Consider the following 19,889-nt stretch of genomic DNA (forward strand, 5'->3'; position numbering starts at 1 on the left):
TTAAGTTAGCCATATTTTACCAATTATATATGCATTGTTAGTTGTTCATAATCATTCAAAATCACTCACCAATCTTCCCTCACTAAGTGTCTAGTAAGCTCTTCATAGCACTCTGACAAAAAAGCAGGAACTCAGTCCTTGTCTAAACCCTGTTTTTTGTTCATTTTTTGCTTTCTATATTTAATCCACAATGAACATTTCTTGGTTTTCATGGCATTACCAGTTCTTCCTCAAGAAGTAAAGGCTTAGGGGCCTCCCTGGCGGCACAAGGGGTAAACATGCAACCTGTGAAGCTACCCACAGCCACTGCAGCATGAGTTCAATCCCTGGCCATGGAGCTACCCACATGGCTCAGCAGACCTCTCGTGTCTCACCCACTGCTCCCCTCAGCAGTGTATTTCAGTCAATCTGCCTGTTCTGTTCCCCTCTCTGTTTCTGGTGAATGCTCTCACCCCCCACATCTCTGGACTGTACCCTAGTTCTTGTATGCATAAATAGATAAATCTTTAAAAAAAAGAAGGAAAGGCTTAATAAATACTTTAGCTCAGGCTTTATCAGAAAAATCTGCTACTACTACCATTACCTCTCATTCTGCATTGCCCACTCTTAGTGTTGCATGTCTATTGGTTTTATTAAGCGTTACTGTATTTAGTTACTCTTATCTTCTCTCTGGATAGCCATTTATCCATTCTTGAGTTCCTTTACTTTTAGTTATTTGATCTGTTTCTTCAATATGGTAACTCATTAATAAACAGTATTGAGAACATGTTAAATGAATGTGAAGCAGGGTGAATAAGACACTGAAAGTTGGAGAAAGAAATACTAGCATTTCTACTTATGTTTAATTGCATATCTCATCATTTAATTTACTTTAATATACATCAGATCCTCAAATAACTTCATTTTATTAAAACATTGATGAGGAAAAAAAAAAATCTTGGCTGACCTTGTATGAAAGAATGCCAGTCAAGGACCTGGTTTCATTTTATGTAGATTTGCTTAAAGGTACAGCTTTGATGACTCTATCAACCAGGTTAGTGAGGACTTACTGTATTTTAGGTAATATATTTTTACATATTAAATGTATATATTTTTCTAAATAAGGCTCTAAAGAACTAACTCATTGTTGGCAGAGTAATCTCTCTTGTGACATCGCTTATAGATCTTGCCAGATGGCTCCAATGTTCACATGCAGGCCAGTTAAATATTACAACCAAGTTCTGAAGTCACACTGGTTACTCTATCTTTCTAATCTATCTTCTTTAACTATTTCTACTACTCTTGGCTGAAATAGGTGACTCTAAATTTTCAAAGTCATCTTAATAAGAAATGTCATTTATCCTGCCCCTATTTTGTTTAGGAAGAGATGGTTTTAATGTAGCACACTGTTCTAAGGATTATTTCCTTGAAGATTACACATAAAAATGCTTATCTGTAATGTCTTCTGTTTTTAAAAGGTTTTAAAACCCTTCAAAAGCTTCCTTTTCCTCCAAATCTTCCCTGATTCAGATTATAAAAATATTTGTTAATAATGAGGAAATAGCAATTATATATACTCAGAGTGAGGAAAAGAAAATCAAAATCATTTTAGATAAAGGATGCCTTCTAAGAATGGTTACATACAGCTAAAACTGAAAAATGGAATCATACTTAAAAAACAAGTCTAGTGAGGACCTACTAAACATTGAGCTTCCATATGATCCAGCAATTCCACTCCTAGGTATTTACCCAAATGACACAGAAACATCAATTCCAAAGAGCACCTGCACCCCTATGTTTATAGCAGCACTGTTTACAATAGCTAAGCTTTGGAAACAACCCAAATGCCCAAAAATAGATGACTGGATCAAGAAGATGTGGTACATAAATACTATGGAATATTACTCAGCATTCAAAAAAGATAAACACATGCAATTTGTAGCAACATGGATGGCGCTGGAAGGGATCATGCTCAGCGAAATAAGCCAGAAAGAAAAAGAAAAATACCAGATGGTCTCACTCATAGCAGGAATCTAGAAAACTTAAATAAGGCACCAGGAAAATGAATAACTATAAGAAAGTGAAAATCAAAATCAACAAAAAACTATAAACCAGAGACACTCTATGGGGGGTAAGGAGCGGGAGGGGAGGTATTGGGGTCAAAATAAGGGGGTTGCAATTGTATGGGGAATATAAAAATAAAATTTATTATAAAAAATAAGTCTAGTGAGCTTTCTCTTTAAGAGACATTCATATGATTTTTTTGTATTAAAAAATAATCATTTTCATATATATGAGCATTCTTCTTTTCTATTTTATTATATGGGGCTTGCTAAAACCTACATATATCTTTACTAGGCAGTAAAGTTTTCTAAGGATCTAATTTCTTTCAACAGGAAATACAAAATGTATTTGGGGGCTAAGTAACTTATATCGAGTTGTAAAAATTTTACACAAAATTTCAACAGAATACCACTGCTCAATCTGGCATTATCTTTATGACTTTTAGACAGAGTACCAATAGTTTTTCATTACAATTTTGCTTTGTAGTCTAATGTTGTTAGCCAGTTCATCTCTAACAGGTACTGTCTGTCTTGATTAATAGCATCTCCATTCAACTAGTTGTGTAATCTATAAATATTGGTGTGGTCATTATGTCCTTTTCCTCATGACTCATATCTAATTAGTTACTGAGGCTTGTAAATTATACATTCACAATGATTTTAAGTTCCCTCCCCTCTTCCTTATTCTGTCACTGTTCTAATTAAAACCTTCTGTCTCTGTGGCCTGTAGCAATAATGCCCTAAGTGTTCATCCCGTTACCAGACCTCTTGTCCTTCAATCCTTCTTTCTTTCACACTGTTGTCAATAATGTTACTCCCCTATCTAAACTGATCAATATTTATTCTTAATTGCTACAGAAAAACTTTCCAATTTCTTGGAGTACTATTCAACTATCTGCATAATTCTTCTTTTTTTTTTTTTAAGATTTATTTATTTATTTATACAAGCACTGGGTACAGTCAGAAGTGCAGGAGGGTGAGAGAATTCACCAGAGCCAGAGCGGGGAACAGAACAGGCAGACTGACGAAACACACTGCTTAGGGGAGCAGCGGGTGTGGCAGGAGAGGTCTGTCATGCCATGTGGGACCCTCGCTGGCAGCTAGGGATGGAACTGGTGCTGCAGAGGCTGCAGGCAGCTGCTTAGCCCAGCGCTCAACTGTTGCACCACCAGGGGAGGCCCTGCATAATTATTCTTAAGAAACACAGTTCCTCCACTGTCCATTGCCTCTGTTTCCATCAACATGTCCATTCAAGTCCTCACATTTCCATGTTTTTTCAACCTTGTTTCCTCTATATGTTTTCTCCCTAAAGGTCTTCTTATGATTCTAATTTTATCTTTTTTTTTTTTTTTTTTTTTTTTTTGTGAAGTCTTCTCCAGTCATTTGCTTTTTGGCACTTCCGCATTATTTTTTCAGCCATTTATGACAACTCCTAATACACTGAATAGCAGGAAAGCAGGAGTCTGTCTACCCTGTCAAAGAGTAAACTCTTTGAAGGCAAGAACACTGCTATTTTAACTACTAAATACCCACGTTCATTATAAAGGGAAATATTTAATGTGTGATATTTTGTACCCTAGGATACTCTGAGCAACTACATAGTTTTGGAATTAGTTTTTAAAAAGCACTGAATTATATTATTTGCCACTTAATTGATAGCTCTTAAATTCAGTGATGTGCATCTTAATCTACAACTGTAGAGAAGTACTTTCAGCAGTGTTAGTATTCTGGTTATCTAATCTGGCTATCTACATTAAATTCTGTAGTCCAATTTTAATACATCAAACTCTGAGACATTATTTCCCATAGAATTGTATTTCCTTGTTGAGAAATTACTGACATTATCATTGACAAATTAATATAAAACATTTATTCCTACAAAGAAAACACAGTAAGGGCATACTACGATTCATTTATAATATTAAATTTGAACCTATTCTGAAGTAATTGAATATAGTGAAGTTTTGGAAAAAAACTCATAGAAAATAAAGTAATGGATTCTCTTCTTTTATTTTTTTTTTTTTTTTTTTAAATATTTTATTTTATTTTTTTTTTTTTATAGAGGCATGTTTTATTTATTTATTTATTTGTTTGTTCATTTGTTTTGTTTATACATGCACTGGGTACAGTCAGAAGCGCGGGAGGGTGAGAGAATTCACCAGAGCCAGAGCGGGGAGCAGAACAGGCAGAAGGACCGAAGTACACTGCTGAGGGGAGCAGCGGGTGGCAGGAGAGGTCTGCGCACCATGTGGGACCCTCCTCCGGTGGCCGGGGAGCAGCCGGGAATCGAACCGGCGCCGCAGAGGCTGCGGGCAGCTTCGCAACCCAGCGCTCTACCGCTGCGCCACCGGGGAGGCCCGATTCTCTTCTTTTAAAATAATGTTTAAGGTTAGGAAAAGAGAATGGAAATAAAAAAAACTTGAATAGTTATTATTGACTTATTTTTTATTGAAATTGTCAAATGATGAGGATTTTGTTTCTTTAAAACAAGGATGGTAAAATTTTACAGATTAGCAGTGCTAAGGTAATTAAAGAGAGATTTTGAGATTGAACTTCTCAAAACACCAAAGAGATCAGTGGAATGAATATGTTTAAGGACATTCAGAAATGCTTAAAGTATTTATGAATTGAGATCCTATAATTTAAAGATGATAGTTTAGTCCTAAAACTTCTAGCCTTTTATTGCTACTGACATTTGACCAAAGTATCATTTGATGAAGGACTGAGGCTGTACTTATACATCTTCAGAGAAACTGGTAATATATATTTTTTGAGCATGATTAGATCATTCCATAACATTTATTGAGGGGGAAAAATGTCATTTCATAACACCTCTTTGTCAACATTCTTCACTATCACCAATATTAAATAACTGCACAATGGCATATGCAAAACTCCATATAAAGAAGATAATTATTGAAGAATCAAAAATACTTTAGGCAAAAGCAGATTTCCTATTAGGGTACTCAGGACATGGACCTCAGACATGACCCTGAAGTCAAGTCCCAATGTAATGGAAGAGGAAAACAACCAAGAACCTTTTTCTAAAACTGGGCACTTAGATAGAGCAAATACTTCCCAATTAAATAATGATATTAAAACAGGAAAGTGGCAAATAAGAGCACCAAGTTAGGGGGGAGAGCAGAATTACTCTAATAGCATTTAAACAACAAAAGTAAAAAAAAAATATGAAAAAGGGCTTGCAAACTTACAGTTGTTGTATAAGCAGCTTCTGGATCATCTTCCAGCACTCGGGAGAGACCAAAATCAGAAACTTTGCATACTAAGTTGCTGTTGACCAATATATTTCTAGCTGCTAGATCTCGATGAACATAACCCATATCAGAAAGATACTTCATTCCTGATGCAATGCCTCGGAGCATGCCAACCAACTGGATGACTGTGAAGTGGCCATCATGTTTCTGAAAAAGAATCATCACAGTTTACATTGATTTAGTTTAATACAGTGTGTGCATACATAAGATATGTATGCATGGGAGTATATGAACATCTCTCTGTGTATAATATTAAATAAAGCTCAAATTAAAATTACTGGATCCAATGAATACAAGCATCAAGTCTGCCAACCACTGACTAAATTCATAATGAAATGTAAGAATTTGTTGACAGTAGAAGGAAAGGTTCATCTACCTGGAAGTGATGAAGGAGAACAAAGGATAGATGGGAACCAACCAAATGAACTTCCAGAAAAAGAGATTTGAAAAAGTTTAAGACAAGGGAGCTAAAGTCAAATAAGATAATAGGGATGTCTACTAAGAAAACAGAATTCATTTTTCATAGTTGCAAGCTCTGAACCAGTCACAGCTGAGGAAAAGGGCAGCAAGACCTAGGACTGGATGAAAGTTGTTTGACAACTCGAAAAAATGACCACTCAGAAAAAACAAATTCTGATACATAAACAAGAAACAACTTCAGGAAATGAGCAGGAAAAAGAAAAATACATACGGCAAATAAATTAGAAAATGCAAACAGAAAGAACGTCATTGATAACTGACTGAAAACAGGACAATTTTAGTTCCAGGTTGTGAAAATTAAAGGCGGTAACAAGAATAACAAGACAAGCACAGCACTGGAATGTAGTAGTCAATCCCATTTTATTCTTCTCAGCTTGACTTAAAAATATGTGTACCAGTAAGACCAGTTACAGCTATAAACAATACCCCAGAAATTACAGAATAAATCAATTTTAAAATTAATACATACTATTCTACTTAGTTACTTAGAAATTTTTGTATTAATGGTATTATGGAGAAACATGAAATGTAACAATTGTTGAGAGGTAATTGTAAAATGAATGTCTCGCAAGAGACTGCGGGGTTATGTTACCTTAAACAGTGTGGTAGAATCATAAAGAAGAATATCTTAAAAATTTCTTCAGGGTAAAGTAGTTTTAATGAATATCTGATTTAAAATCATAGAGCAGTTTAAGCACAGGGATGATCTCACCCTATAGTACCGACACAATGTCCTATACAATGATGATTCATTGGTCAGTTAAATGAAGAAGCACAGACTACAAATGAAATAAGCTTTGTCTTACTATATCAACTTATCTCTCTGATAGCTCTTTGATAAAATCTTTCAACTCAAGTGCAGAGTAAGGAAAAGAACGGTCTCTCAAAAAAACACTCTACAGAAAAGAATATCCACTTAAGCAGGTTCGTCTGTATAATTAATGTATAAAAGATAACCTAGCAAAGAAAATCTTTGGTATTATTAGCTCTTTATGTTTCCAATCCATCTTCCTAGACAGTGTGCACTATTAGATGAAATCTGCCTCTTCCATCATGTGCCCTACCTATATCTCCTCTATTAGGAATCTCAGCTCCTTCTAGTAGAATTTGAAAGCATATATATATTTTTTTTTTTGGCCCGGAAAGGAATACACTACAATTCAAGAAGTGACTCTTTTACCTATTAGAAAATGAAGTTGCCTGGTATGACAGTTCTTGGCAATGCAGATTTTCTGAACATTAAGAAATGTTATTGGACCCAAAACAAATCAAAGAGTACCTCAGTTTCCTTAAAATGAAAAGGAAAATAGAATAATCTCAGAGTTGTGATGAGAATCACATACAAAACACACAGCACAACCCCTGAGTGATTATAATTATAGTTAATATTAATATTTAATAAAACATTTGTTATTCTATATAGTTTTAGAAATAGTTTGTTTGAAAAATTTCCTCTTTCCTTATTAGCAACATAAAATCCTACACTGTAAATAGGTCGAAATTTAATTTCGTCTTTATTCTGAGGATGGCACAAAACACCAAGTGATTTCTTTTTTCTGAGCAGTATTTGGTTCGCCGCAAAATTAAGAAGAAGGTAGAGAGATTACCCAAATACCTTCTGTCCCAACACAAAGGTAGCTTTCCACATTATCAGTGTCCCCACTAGAGTGGTACATCTGTTATAATTGATGAACCTACAATGACACATCATAATTACTCAAAGTGTATGGCTTACATTGTATTTCATTCTCGGTGTTATACATTCTATGGATTTGGACAAATGTATGACATACCTATCATGATAGTGTCATACAGAGTATTTTTACTGCCTAAAAATCCTCTGTGCCCCACCTATTTACCACCTGCCCCTGCCCCAGCTACCACTGATTGTTTACTGTCTCCTTCACTTTGTCTTTCCCAAAATGTCATATAGATGAACATACAGTATACAAAATGTAATACAGTATGCAGCCTATTAAGATTGGCTTTTTTAACTTAGTAATATGTATTTCAGATTCCTCCACATTTTTCCCAGGCTCATTTCTTTTCTAGTGTAGATTAATATTTAATTTTCTGAATATAGCACAGTTAATTTATCCATTCATCTACTGAAGGGCAATGCGGTTACTTCCTAATTATGGCAAATACAAATGAAACTGCTAGATACATCTGTGGATAGCTTTCTGTGTGGACATAAGTTTTCAACTCCTTTTGGAAAACACCAAAGAATATGATACTTGGATCATATGGTAAGAATATTCTTAGCTCTGTAAGAAACTGCCAAATTGTTCTCCAAAGTGGCTAAAACGAGACCATTTTGCATTCCCCTGTAGTATCTTGTTACTTTAAGTTGCATTTCTCTGCTGATGTAAGATACAGAACATCTCTGAATATGTCATATTTGCCATCTGTATATCTTCTTTGATGAGCTGTCTATTAAGGTATGACTCAATTCTAAATTTTTTTCTTGAGTTTCAAGAGTGCTTTGTATATTTTGGATGACTCCTTTATTAGATGTGTCTTCTGCAATTTCCAAGTTTATGACTTGTATTCATTCTCTTGACATTGTTTATTATAGAACAGATGTGTCTAAGAAATAATTTATCAATTATTTCTTTCATGGACTGTGCCTTTGGAGTTATACCTAAAAAGTCATTGTCATATTCCAAGTCACCTAAATTTTCTCCTCTGCAATTTCTCAGGAATTTTATAGTTATGTACCTTGCATTTAGGTCTGTGATATATTTTTAGTTAATTTTTGTGAAGGGTGTAAGTTTCTTAGTCAAGATATTTTTGTTGCTGTTGTTATATGGGTGTCCAGTTGTTCCAGCATCAAGTATTGAAGAGATTATTTTTTGCTGCATAGCATTGATTTTACTCTTGCCAAAGACCAGGTCAATATATTTACTAGTCTTCATATTTTTTCCATTGATCTATTTGTCTATTCTTTCTTGCCAATGCCACACTATCTTGATTTTATAGCTTTACAGTTTTGAAGTCAGGAAGTGTCAGATCTAACTTTGCTCTTCTCCAGCATACTGTGTTGGCCATACTGGGGTTTTGTTTTGTTTTGGCTTATAAATGAAATTTTATTTATTAATTTTTTTATTTTTTTATTTTTATTTTTTATTTTTTATAGAGGCATGTTTTATTTATTTATTTGTTTGTTTGTTTGTTTGTTTTTGTTTATACATGCACTGGGTACAGTCAGAAGCGCGGGAGGGTGAGAGAATTCACCAGAGTCAGAGCAGAGAGCAGAGCAGGCAGAAGGACCGAAGTACACTGCTGAGGGGAGCAGCGGGCGGCAGGAGAGGTCTGCGCGCCATGTGGGATCCTCCTCTGGTGGCCGGGGAGCAGCCAGGGATCGAACCGGCGCCGCCGAGGCCGCAGGCAGCTTCGCAACCCAGCGCTTAACCGCTGCGCCACCGGGGAGGCCCTATTTATTAATTTTTAATTGAGGTAATATTAGGGTAACCCAAGCAGGTATTTCCACAATAGTGCACCCCTACCAAATCACCCATCCATATAAACTTTGCAGATATTTATCTGCAAAGTAACTTGCTGAGATTTGGATTGAGATTGCATTGAAAATATGTTTCAAGTAGGTAATGATATCTTTTAATATTGAGCTTTCCTATTCATGGATATGGACTATATTTCCATTTATTTAGTTCTTTCTGGATTTCATTTATCAGGGTTTCATAGTTTTCCTCACATAGATCTTATGTGTCTTTTGTCAGATTTATACCTAAGTACTTCCTTTTTCTGAGTACTATTGGACATGGCATTGTGCTTTTTATTTCAAATTTTACTTTTCCATTGTTTATTATTTCCAGTAGGTTTTTTATTGTCTCTCTTTTTTTTTTTCAGATTCTAGATAGCTTAACATGTTATCTGTGATTAAAGACAGTTTTATTTCTTTCTTTTCATTTGTATACTTTTTATTTCCTTTTCTTATCTATTGTATTTGTTAGTACTTTCCATCATCCATTATGATGATGGAATAGTGAGAGTATACATTCTTGCCATGTTCCTGAAATTAATGGAGCAGGTTTAAACTTCTCACTATTAAGTGTGATATTAGCGGTTGGTTTTTTGTTGATAGTCTTTATCAAGTTTAGGAAGTTCCTCTTCATTGTCGCTCACTGAGAGTTTGTATCATGAATTTGTGTTGGATTTTGCTAAATGTTTTTTCTTCATCAATTGATATACTCTTGTAATTTTTCTTTGTTAGCCAATTAATGTGATAGATTATATTAATTGATTTTGATAGTTGAACCAGATTTCATACTGGGTTCAACACACCTGATCATGGTGAATAATTATGCATAGATTTGGCTTCAATTAGCTTATATTTTGTTCCAAATGATTTTTACAGTTTTATTGAGATATCATATATACATCAGGGATGTAGTCAAAGATGGCATCAGAATAAACATATTGCTTTGCTCCAGGAAAATAATCTGAAAGTTAACCCACACTAGTGTTGCACCCAGAGGGTCTGTAGTTTAGGGTGAAATTATCTTGTGGATATCAAAGACCATTATGGATGGCACCAGAAGGAACGCTGAAGAAATTCATGCTTCATTAACCAAGAGGTCAGTGGAGAATGTCTGCTGCCTTGCCAGTGGCCCTAGGGGTGGGAGAGCTCAGCAGTGTGGAGGCAGCAGCAGAGTGTCCAAGAATTGAACTCAGTTGTGACACTATCCAGAGATAGAATCAGATTCCAATTGTTAAGGGGTCAGTCTCCCAAGACCACCCTCTACTTCAGATGTGAGTCACAAGTTCAAGCTGTTACCTGTGCTTATGACCAACTGGTGAAATATCAGAGGTTCCAAGAGCATTCTCTTTAGGTTTAATTAATTTGCTATAACAGCTCACAGAACTCAGGAAACCCATTTATTTATCACACTACCAATTTATTACAAAGGATGTAATTCATTGATAGCTAGATGGAAGAGATGCACAGGGCAAGGTTTGGGGAAAAGATGTAGAGTTCCTATGCCCTCTCTAGGAACACCAACTTCCTCAAGTCACAAGTTTACCAATCCAGAAGCTCTCCAAAGCCTGTCCTCTTTTTTTTTTCCCCCCATGGACTATTCATTAGTTAGGTATGAGTGATTAAATCATTGGCCATTGATATTTAGACTCAACCTCTAGTTCTTCTCCCTTCCATGGAGAATTGAGGGTGGATCTGGAAGTTCTAAACCTTTAATCACATGGTTGATTCTCTTGGTGCCAGTCCCTATCCTTCAGTGCTTCCCAAAGGTCACCTCATTCATATGACAAAAGACAACTTTATCACTGTCAACTCTTTGGGAATTCTAAGGGTTTTGGGAGCCAAAAGTCTGGAATTGAAGATGAAGATTTTATATTTCTTACTGATCACAACATTGCTCTATCCATGCATCCATCCATCCATCCATCCATCCATCCACATGCTTTCTATAAAATGGAAGCTTGATGAAAGAGAAGCTCCAAAGATAGTTTTATGTTCTTATGGGAATGTATAACTCAGTTGCTGACACATTCTTCTAGGGAAAAAAATTAGCTAACATTCCTTAAACACTTCAAACCAGCCATAGTCATTAAGGACTTTACTGATATTATCTCATTTAGTCCTTGCAACAACTGGGTGATACAAGTGTAGTTATTATTTTAATTTTATAGAAGGTCAAATTGAAGGACAAAGAGATTTAACAATCTAGTAAAAGCTGAAGGTGGGAACTGAACTTTTGCAGACTATTTCCAGAGCCTGTATCAAAATTAATTGAAGTTGTCTAAAAAGAGTTGGCCCAAACTTTTCCACAAGGACCAAGTCTGGGCTGCATTAGTTTGGGCAGCATAATTTGATTTAATGAAACAAGGTATAAAGTATCTGTGAGAACATTAAAGCAATAGCAAACAAGCAAAGAACACTCAAGATAAACCAACAAATGAGGCTCTATTCATCTAAGTCTTCTTTAGTCCTGTTTATTCATACATGAGAGCATAGTCCCATTTATTCATACATGAGGGACAGTAAAAATCTATTCCTTTACAAATGATGCAATTATCCTTTACAAAAAAAAATGTATATTGCTTTTTCGAGTTCTTGTCAACATAGCCTCAAGTGTGTTTTTGGTTATGTTGGTTTTCTTGAATACGGTGGATAGTTAATAGTGACTGAATTAAACAACCTTTGATATTATCTTGTAGTGCACCAGTTGCTATTGCTATATTATTCTTACTACCTTGTATGAGAAAATATTATTTTCTTTTCTTTTCTTAGGTAGGGCAGGGTTTTTTTCCCTTTTATGTAGCACTTCTATCACAGCATCTACTACACTGCCATACCTTGTGTCAGTGCTCGATAAATATTAATTCAAATTGAATTGAATTGTTTATGAGGGGAGGAGAAAAATGTGAGAGTACTGAGATTTAATATCTTTGGGCTTCCTACTAGAGATTAATCAAAATGAAACTATGATTTTTTTTATGACATATGGTTTTTCCCGGGAAGGCAGACTCAAATGAAGGAGAGTGAATGTGGCATATTTAAACACTGCATTTCAGAGCTTAGTAGCTAGAATGCAGTTTGTCGTCATTCTTCTTTTTTTTTTCTCTCAGCCTGACTGCTGAGAAACATGGAGCTTAGGTGACAGAGAGGGTGGACCTGCTTGAAAGGTGGTTTCTAAAAGCAATACATAACAATGTCTGCTATTTCTAAAAATTGCAGAGCTCCATCTGAGAGAAATCCTCTATCTCAGACCCAAGCAGACTCAAACAGTCACTGGCATGTCACATTGTCTTGACAGTACTACAAGTGCTTGACAATGGTTTTTAAGGTCCAGACTCTTGGGTTGTATCCCATCCCACAGAAATCTTAGGCTTCACAGTATCTGGTAATCTTATACTGAGATCAAGCACTTAGTCCAAGTTTAGGACAAGTGTAGAATTTGAGTGCTATGTTGTCCTAGAGTCATCAAATTATTATCTAACAACTTTAAAAGTATCCATTCAAATTCTATGAAAACACATATATCATCCCATTACTCATTTACTTGAAACTTTTCAATGACTCTCAATGATCCTCAGTGAGAGGATAATGTAATATGTCTCAAATACAGACGTGACCTTTGCATCTATCTTTAGTTTCATATCCTTATTTTTATTCTATTTTTTTGTATTAAGTTTTCCCCTACAATATGTTATTTCATGTCTAGTATGTTTTTTGCCTATATGGTTGCACTTCTAGTCTTTTGTCATCTTAGTTTTTAATCTAAATATCATCTCAGCTAAAAAGGTCCTGCTGAATCCCTAAGTTCATTCTTTTAAACAGCACTCACCAAGCATCTACTATGGGCCAATTATTGCTCTCATTGCTGGAGTCAAAGCGGGAAGCAAAACAGAAAGGTTCTTGCTCTGATATTAAATTGAAGGCAAGGATACAGGAAATCAATAGGTAAAAAAAAATAAATGAGATACTTGTAAATAACGAGAAACCTAATATAAATGAAGTGACATGAAAGAGAATAACATGATGGAGCCTGTAAATCGTCTCTAGCATGACAATGACTTAAGTCAGGAATGACTTTGACAAGGTTGAGGAATGAGAGCCAATGAGGCCGGGAAAGGGAGACTGGAGAGGTAGCAGAGGCACAATCATGTAGGGTCTTACAAGCCATGGTAAAGAGTTGTAAATTTATTCTAAAAGTAATGAGATATTAGAGAAGAAATTTAATTGAGTAGTGATAAACTCTGCCTTGTATATGGAGAATGGAAGCAGAGAGATCAGTTTCAAAGCTATTAAAGTAACAGAGAGAGATACTGATGGCTTGAATTAGGTTTACAATCTGTTTTATAGGCATAGCCAGCAGGACCTGCATTAGTTGGGAGGAACTGGTTAGGAAAGGGGGAGAATAAAGTTGGACCACGTTTCTTTCCTTCTTGTTCTCAAATCACGCTGTCTATACTAACGTTGGCTAAGACCATATATGCCTATGTCTTCCACTGGTCTGAACATAATCCAGTTTAGGGCAATGAGTATATCTTGTTTTGCTCATCTTTGCAATCCAGAGGAGAGGCCCACGCCTGCACACAGTAGCTATTGAGTAGGTGGCCACTGGAATGACTACACAGAGTTCATTTATATTTCTCTTAACAGAGTGAAGCACTTCAAACTTTTAATCAAAAGTAGGATATGTTTTTGAATTATTTTTCCTGGAAAGCTAGATTTACTATAAGAGATACTTTGAGACAAAATGTGAGGTAATGAAAAATATTGACTACACTTGTAGCCATCTTCATGCTGAGGGGAAGTCTCTGGCTCTGATCACGACTACCAGATTCTTACATTTTTGCTGCCGAGTGAGAAAAATGTGGGTAAAATACGTTATATAGATTTGTTAAATTTCTTCCTAGGTGTTCACTGGAGAAGAATCATAGTGATTCTGAGGCTACCAACAAACTAGCTTTACAGACAACCAAAGATCTGTGGATCACAATATAAATCATTGTTCCCAAACTTTCTTACTGAAAAATGTGCAGTATTCCTTTGGAGAGAGCAAGTAAGTATAATGATTCAGTGTCCTGGAAATTTAAATGTGAGTGATAAACTATACTACTGGCAGTAGATGATAAGATGCTACTCTTGAGTAGAATTAGTAAAAATTGCATGTCAATCATTTAACAAGTATGTATAGAGAACCCATTGCATTATGTGGTTTCTTGGTTATATACAATAAATAAATCAGCTTTCAAAGATTCCTCACAAAACAATGCAATGGACATCACTAGATATGCTCCAAAATGAAGTGATGAAAGTTTGGTTCATAAGGTATGTTGAAAGCCTTTTTTTGCTTCATTAACTGTGCATTATAAGAAATGGTACCAGTCTTTCAAAACAGAATGACAGAAATAGGAGGGTTAGCTGATGCTTTGTAAAGTGATTATATCCAAAAAGTGTATTCAAGCTATAAAATGGCTGTGCAGCAAATGTACCTTCCTAAGTAGTTTACAACAGATCAAGGTATACAAATAGCAGACACTTTGTAAGCCTCTTGTTCCCCTACTTCTGTATTAGAAGTCATTTTGGGAAAATCAGATAGTGTCATAAAGGCAATAGGTTCATAAGGGAGAAAAGATGAGAAGTTATAAGGAGCCACAAAACAGAGGGGTTGACCTCTGAGTTCCTAATTGTCCCTTGGTCAAAAATATCCTCACCTGTACTGTCAGCATGTCTTCTTTTTTTTTTCATCCTAACACTATAAAATTTTTCTTTGGATAAAAGTCACAGAATCAAAGGGTGAAGTGGATGGAGATTGCCAGTGGTGGGAAAGAGGGGGACATGGGAAGTTATTTTAGTTAAGCAAGAATGATTAAATTCTACAAATCTGCTGTACAAAACTATGCCTATTGTACCTATAGCCAAAACAACTGTAGTGTATACTTAAGAATTTGTTAAGAGAGCAGATCCTATATTAAGTGTTATTACTTGGGCTTACATATTCATATGAAAATAGTAAAGTCATCTGGAGGAATTAAAATAGTATTTGTGAATCATATACATGTACAAATTAATCCGACCATATTCGGCTAAGATCTGTGGCAATAAGAAAACGGGAGCTTAGATTCAGGTCTATGTTACAAGTGGAAAAGGTTATCAGGGAAAAGAGCCTAGCCTGGAGATAAGAGAGGAAGGGAAGGGTGGACCACCACATGGGATTTAAAATAGCAATAGCTGAAGAAGACAGGAAGAGAGGGGTTCATGCCATGGACAAGTGGCCTTTAATAAAAAAAAAGTTTGCCCAATGCAAATCATGTAGAGGGGAAGAAAATACACTCTTTTTTTTGGGAAGGAAATTGCTTGTTTCCTACCATATTAGAAGTTACATCCTTTAGTTGTAGTCTGTTTAAAGAGGCTTTTTTGGGTCTGCCTAGGGATTTATGCATAGCTTTAAAAGAAATATTTATGGAAAAAATTATGTATTCTAGACAATTGATTTACAAGGACTTTGAAGAAAACAATCTTTGGAGAATTATTTCTATAACTTAAGGATAAAGTTAAAATTCGATCTTTATATTCCTTAATTAGAAAGTTGACCATGCTATGACTTTATAAAATGCTCCTGAATTTGAAAAAGAAATCACTAAAGTTGTTTGTAGATTTGAAAAGGCCAAATCATTCTTGTCCTAAATAACCACTGATCAAATAAGAGTCAATATCTCTTCTTTATCCAAGTCCTGGTTCTTATGGCCTCCCTCGTTGTAAAACTTACAATTTCCTGTCAAATATTTAATAAACCCTTTAGGACTTTTCTTTTGTAGTCATTATGGATTTGGACTTAAGCAAGGAAGAGTTATATTTTTAGTCGTAGAAGGGAGAAGCTACCAAAAGTGGAATGGGGAAATTTCAATCATATTAAACTAAAAATGTCATTTTCAATATACCTAAAAAAAATTTTAAGAATAAAAGTAGATATGGATTTGTGGAACATGGCTGTTGAATTTCAGAATCACATTTTACGAGCTTAATGAAAATTGGAATATAATACAGCTCTAGCTTACACAGCTTACTACTGAGTTTTTATTTCTTATTTTTTTGGCTTTTGCCTATATGAAATTAATCTACTCCAGCTACATATTTTTGGATTGTATCTGTGTCACAGAGCATCAAGATTTTGCTATAACATCATTTGAAGGCATCAGAATTTCCAAGGAAGTTTTTGCAAAGTAAGTCTGCTTGCATCTGCATAGGTATTTTTAACATCTCTCTAGGATGGTGTTATTTGCAGGCATGTTTGAGGACCACACATTTTGAGTCTAATATTTCATTCTGTAAATCCAAAATCTCCTGTCTGGTTCAGGTTAAGGTAGGGGTGGATTAGTGGGAGGTATGAATAGGAATGATCATTGGAAAATGCATGGAACTTTCTCATTAAAGCAATATAATTACACATTACATACTAATTTAAAAAAATCAACAAAAACTTGTACCTAAAAGGAAAATTAATAAGAATTATAAAAGACAATTTCACTGTAGCAAGTATTATAAATGGCACTACACTTTTATAGTACTAAAATGTTTATAAAGTGATAAATTCGGGCTACTGGAAGCTGATACTCTAACTCCTAATTTAAAAAGAAGTTCAGCCATCCATATACTTGATTTCAAGTACACTGTGTTTTTGTACATTTGGATATTTACTGTCACAAATTTCTAGAATGGTATTTAGCATTAAGCTGGCACAAGTGTGCTAAATAATAGCCATCCACATGAAATTTCATATACTGTTTTTAGAAAAAAATGTAATTAAGGGGGTGCAATTCAACTATAATTTTTATGATTTCAAAACAGGTATTGGTGCATAAATGCAACTTCACTTTTTTTCTCACTGTTGAATATAAAATGGACATGATGAAGATTAATTTTACTCAGGCTCGAGCACAAATACACTCTGCACAACACAATTTACAAGAAAAGTGTGCTAATAAAATACAGTTCTCATTATTAATATATAACTAGCATAAGGTAAAATGCCATCTTTACTAGATTTATAATTTGAGTACATAAATATTTAAAAGAGCCCTTTAATTTTTTAAATTAATATTTGCTTTACATTTGTTTAAGGCAGAGCTTCAAATGACTCACATTCCTTTTGAAATGCTGATGTGCATTTATATGTATTATTTAAGTTCTCATATGTGTGAGGTATATCTATATTTTTTATGGTGAAAATTAAGCCTATTTTTAGCTATTTGAAAAGGCAGATCAGGAAGCAAGAGAAAAACCATATTAAAACTCATAGAGATGTCTTCTGAAAATAGTATAATAATAACAGTTAACATTATGGGGTTCTTACTATGTGCCAGACAATATTCCTAGAATTTTAGGTCTATGAACCACTTAATTCTACAGTCCAATAACTGTAGATAGTAGTTACTGCCTAATATTAACTTTTTTTTAAAAGATTTATTTATTTATTTATACAAGCACTGGGTACAGTCAGAAGCATGGAGGGTGAGAGAATTCACCAGAGCCAGAGTGGGGAGCAGAACAGGCAGATTGACAAAGTATACTGCTGAGGGGAGCTGCGAGTGTGGCAGGAGAGGTCCGCGCACCATGTAGGACCCTCGTCCGGTGGCCGGGGATCGAACCAGCGCTGCAGAGGCTGCGGGCAGCTTCGCAGCCCAGCGCTCAACTGCTGCGCCACCAGGGAGGCCCACTGCCTAATATTAACTTAATTTGTGGGTGAGAGTTGTTCTTGAATCTTCTCTTTTGCTTTTATACTTTATCCAATTCACCAACAAATCCTATTGGTTCTACCACAAAAATATACCATCGAATCTACCAGTTACCATCATCTCAACTGAAACTGTTTTCAAGTAAGCCATCAGATTCATTTCTTTACTTGGATTATTACAAAAGTCTACAAATTTTCCTGCATCTATTTCTATATCAGTATAGTCTTTTCAGTACAGCAACCAGAGTTATCCCTTTAAAAAATAGTCAAATTATATTGTAACTGCACTTTTTGTGGTTGACATGAAATCTTAAGGTTTAAAATAATTTATAAATGTTTTTATTTGAATTTCTAGTTGACATTGTTTTGAAAATGGAGATCTAAAGGTTTAGGGACCAGCAGTTGCCAGGCAAGTAACACACAATTATATGAAAATTACAAAATCCATTTGTATAGTTGGAGAGAGACTGCAGAGATGGTGGTCAATATAATACTTGATTCACTCTGATGTATCTCCTTGGAAAATTTAGAAAAATCTGTACAGCAGTGAGATATGACCTATTGAGCAGTCAGGCTGGCAATCACTTGCTAAGTGAGAATCCATTCATTTCAAAATTAAAAAAACACACATATCCAGTCACGTTCCTTTGCCACATATATTTGTAAACAAACACGGGTATATACAAGCATACACACTTAATCACACTACCCCCTTTTAATATGTATTTGGAGGTACATACACAAGGATTCCAAATTGAGTAAAATTCATGAATCCTGTGCAATATTAAACCAAGTCAGCTACCATCACTGGTGCTATATTGTAATCTTGTACTTTGTTGAGTATCGCTCATATAAAATAATTTGAAGAGATTTTCAAATAGTGTGGGAGACCAAAGGGAAATCTTTTCTGCCTCCAGTAAGCACAGAATGCCATTAATGAGCCATGGATGGCTCCCTACTATGCAATACACTTAGCCACTGCCTCCTTTTTGTGCTTGCAGAAGTTACAATTATCAAATTTCAAAGAAGTAGTTTGAAAAATGACTCTGATTTTGAGGATTTGTACGTATTTTTGCTTGCCATGTAAAGTTGCATATCTGCTATTGACATAAAGTTTATAAAGCACTTTGAGCTCCAGATGGGTAAGAATATTAAAGCAGGATGAAAGGGAGTATTGGCCTTATGTGTTTTCTCCCCAGTCGGTGACATTGATTTTAATATAAATTCTAAGGACCATGGCGATATAAAACTACATGAGGAGATGGAAGCAAACTTATTAAGAAATTTGATAAAAAGATATAATTCATTGTTCTCATAGTATATGAGAACATGGCTTTCTGAGTCAAAGACTTGAGTTTGAATCCTTATTCTACCACTAAAATGTGTCAAACATTAATCTATAAACTTTACAAAAATCAACTCAGTTAATCCTGATAATAAATGCTTGTGGTAATTACTATTAACATCCCCGTTATATAGATGAATAGAGGTACAGAGAAATTAGTTACTACCCCAAATCACAAGGTCACATAGATGGCAGGTGGCAGAACCAAGAGGAGACAAAATATGTTAAGGTTCTCATAGAATGCAGTAATAATAGCCACCATCAATTGAACATTTGCTCTTTTTGGATTCTATGGTATCTTTCCCACATGGAACATAAGAGGTGAAAAATAATAGTTTTAAAATTTTAAATAATTAAATATACCACTTTTCTAAACATATAGTAGGATGCTTATAAAAATACTTCATTTTTAATATTTTCTTTAAAATATCTTAATTAAGTTCAGCAGGATAAACACATCTGAAGCTAAAACTTATCTTCTAGTTGGCTTGGAGTAGTCATTTGCTCCAATTTTCACCAGCAA

The 19,889-nt window shown here is 35.0% G+C and overlaps 1 protein-coding gene across 1 annotated transcript in view; it reads right to left on the reverse strand.

Moving 5' to 3' along the window:
* Nucleotides 1-19,889, reverse strand: part of EPHA6 (EPH receptor A6) — a 655,437-nt gene that overhangs the window by 99,726 nt on the left and 535,822 nt on the right. Inside the window, 1 exon segment of the mRNA XM_054700683.1 lies at nt 5,255-5,464. Coding sequence (XP_054556658.1) covers nt 5,255-5,464 — 210 coding nt within the window.

Source organism: Talpa occidentalis, unplaced genomic scaffold (genome assembly GCF_014898055.3).
Source record: "Talpa occidentalis isolate TD23 unplaced genomic scaffold, MPIMG_talOcc4v2.1 talOcc4.4, whole genome shotgun sequence".
Lineage (NCBI taxonomy): Eukaryota > Metazoa > Chordata > Mammalia > Eulipotyphla > Talpidae > Talpa > Talpa occidentalis.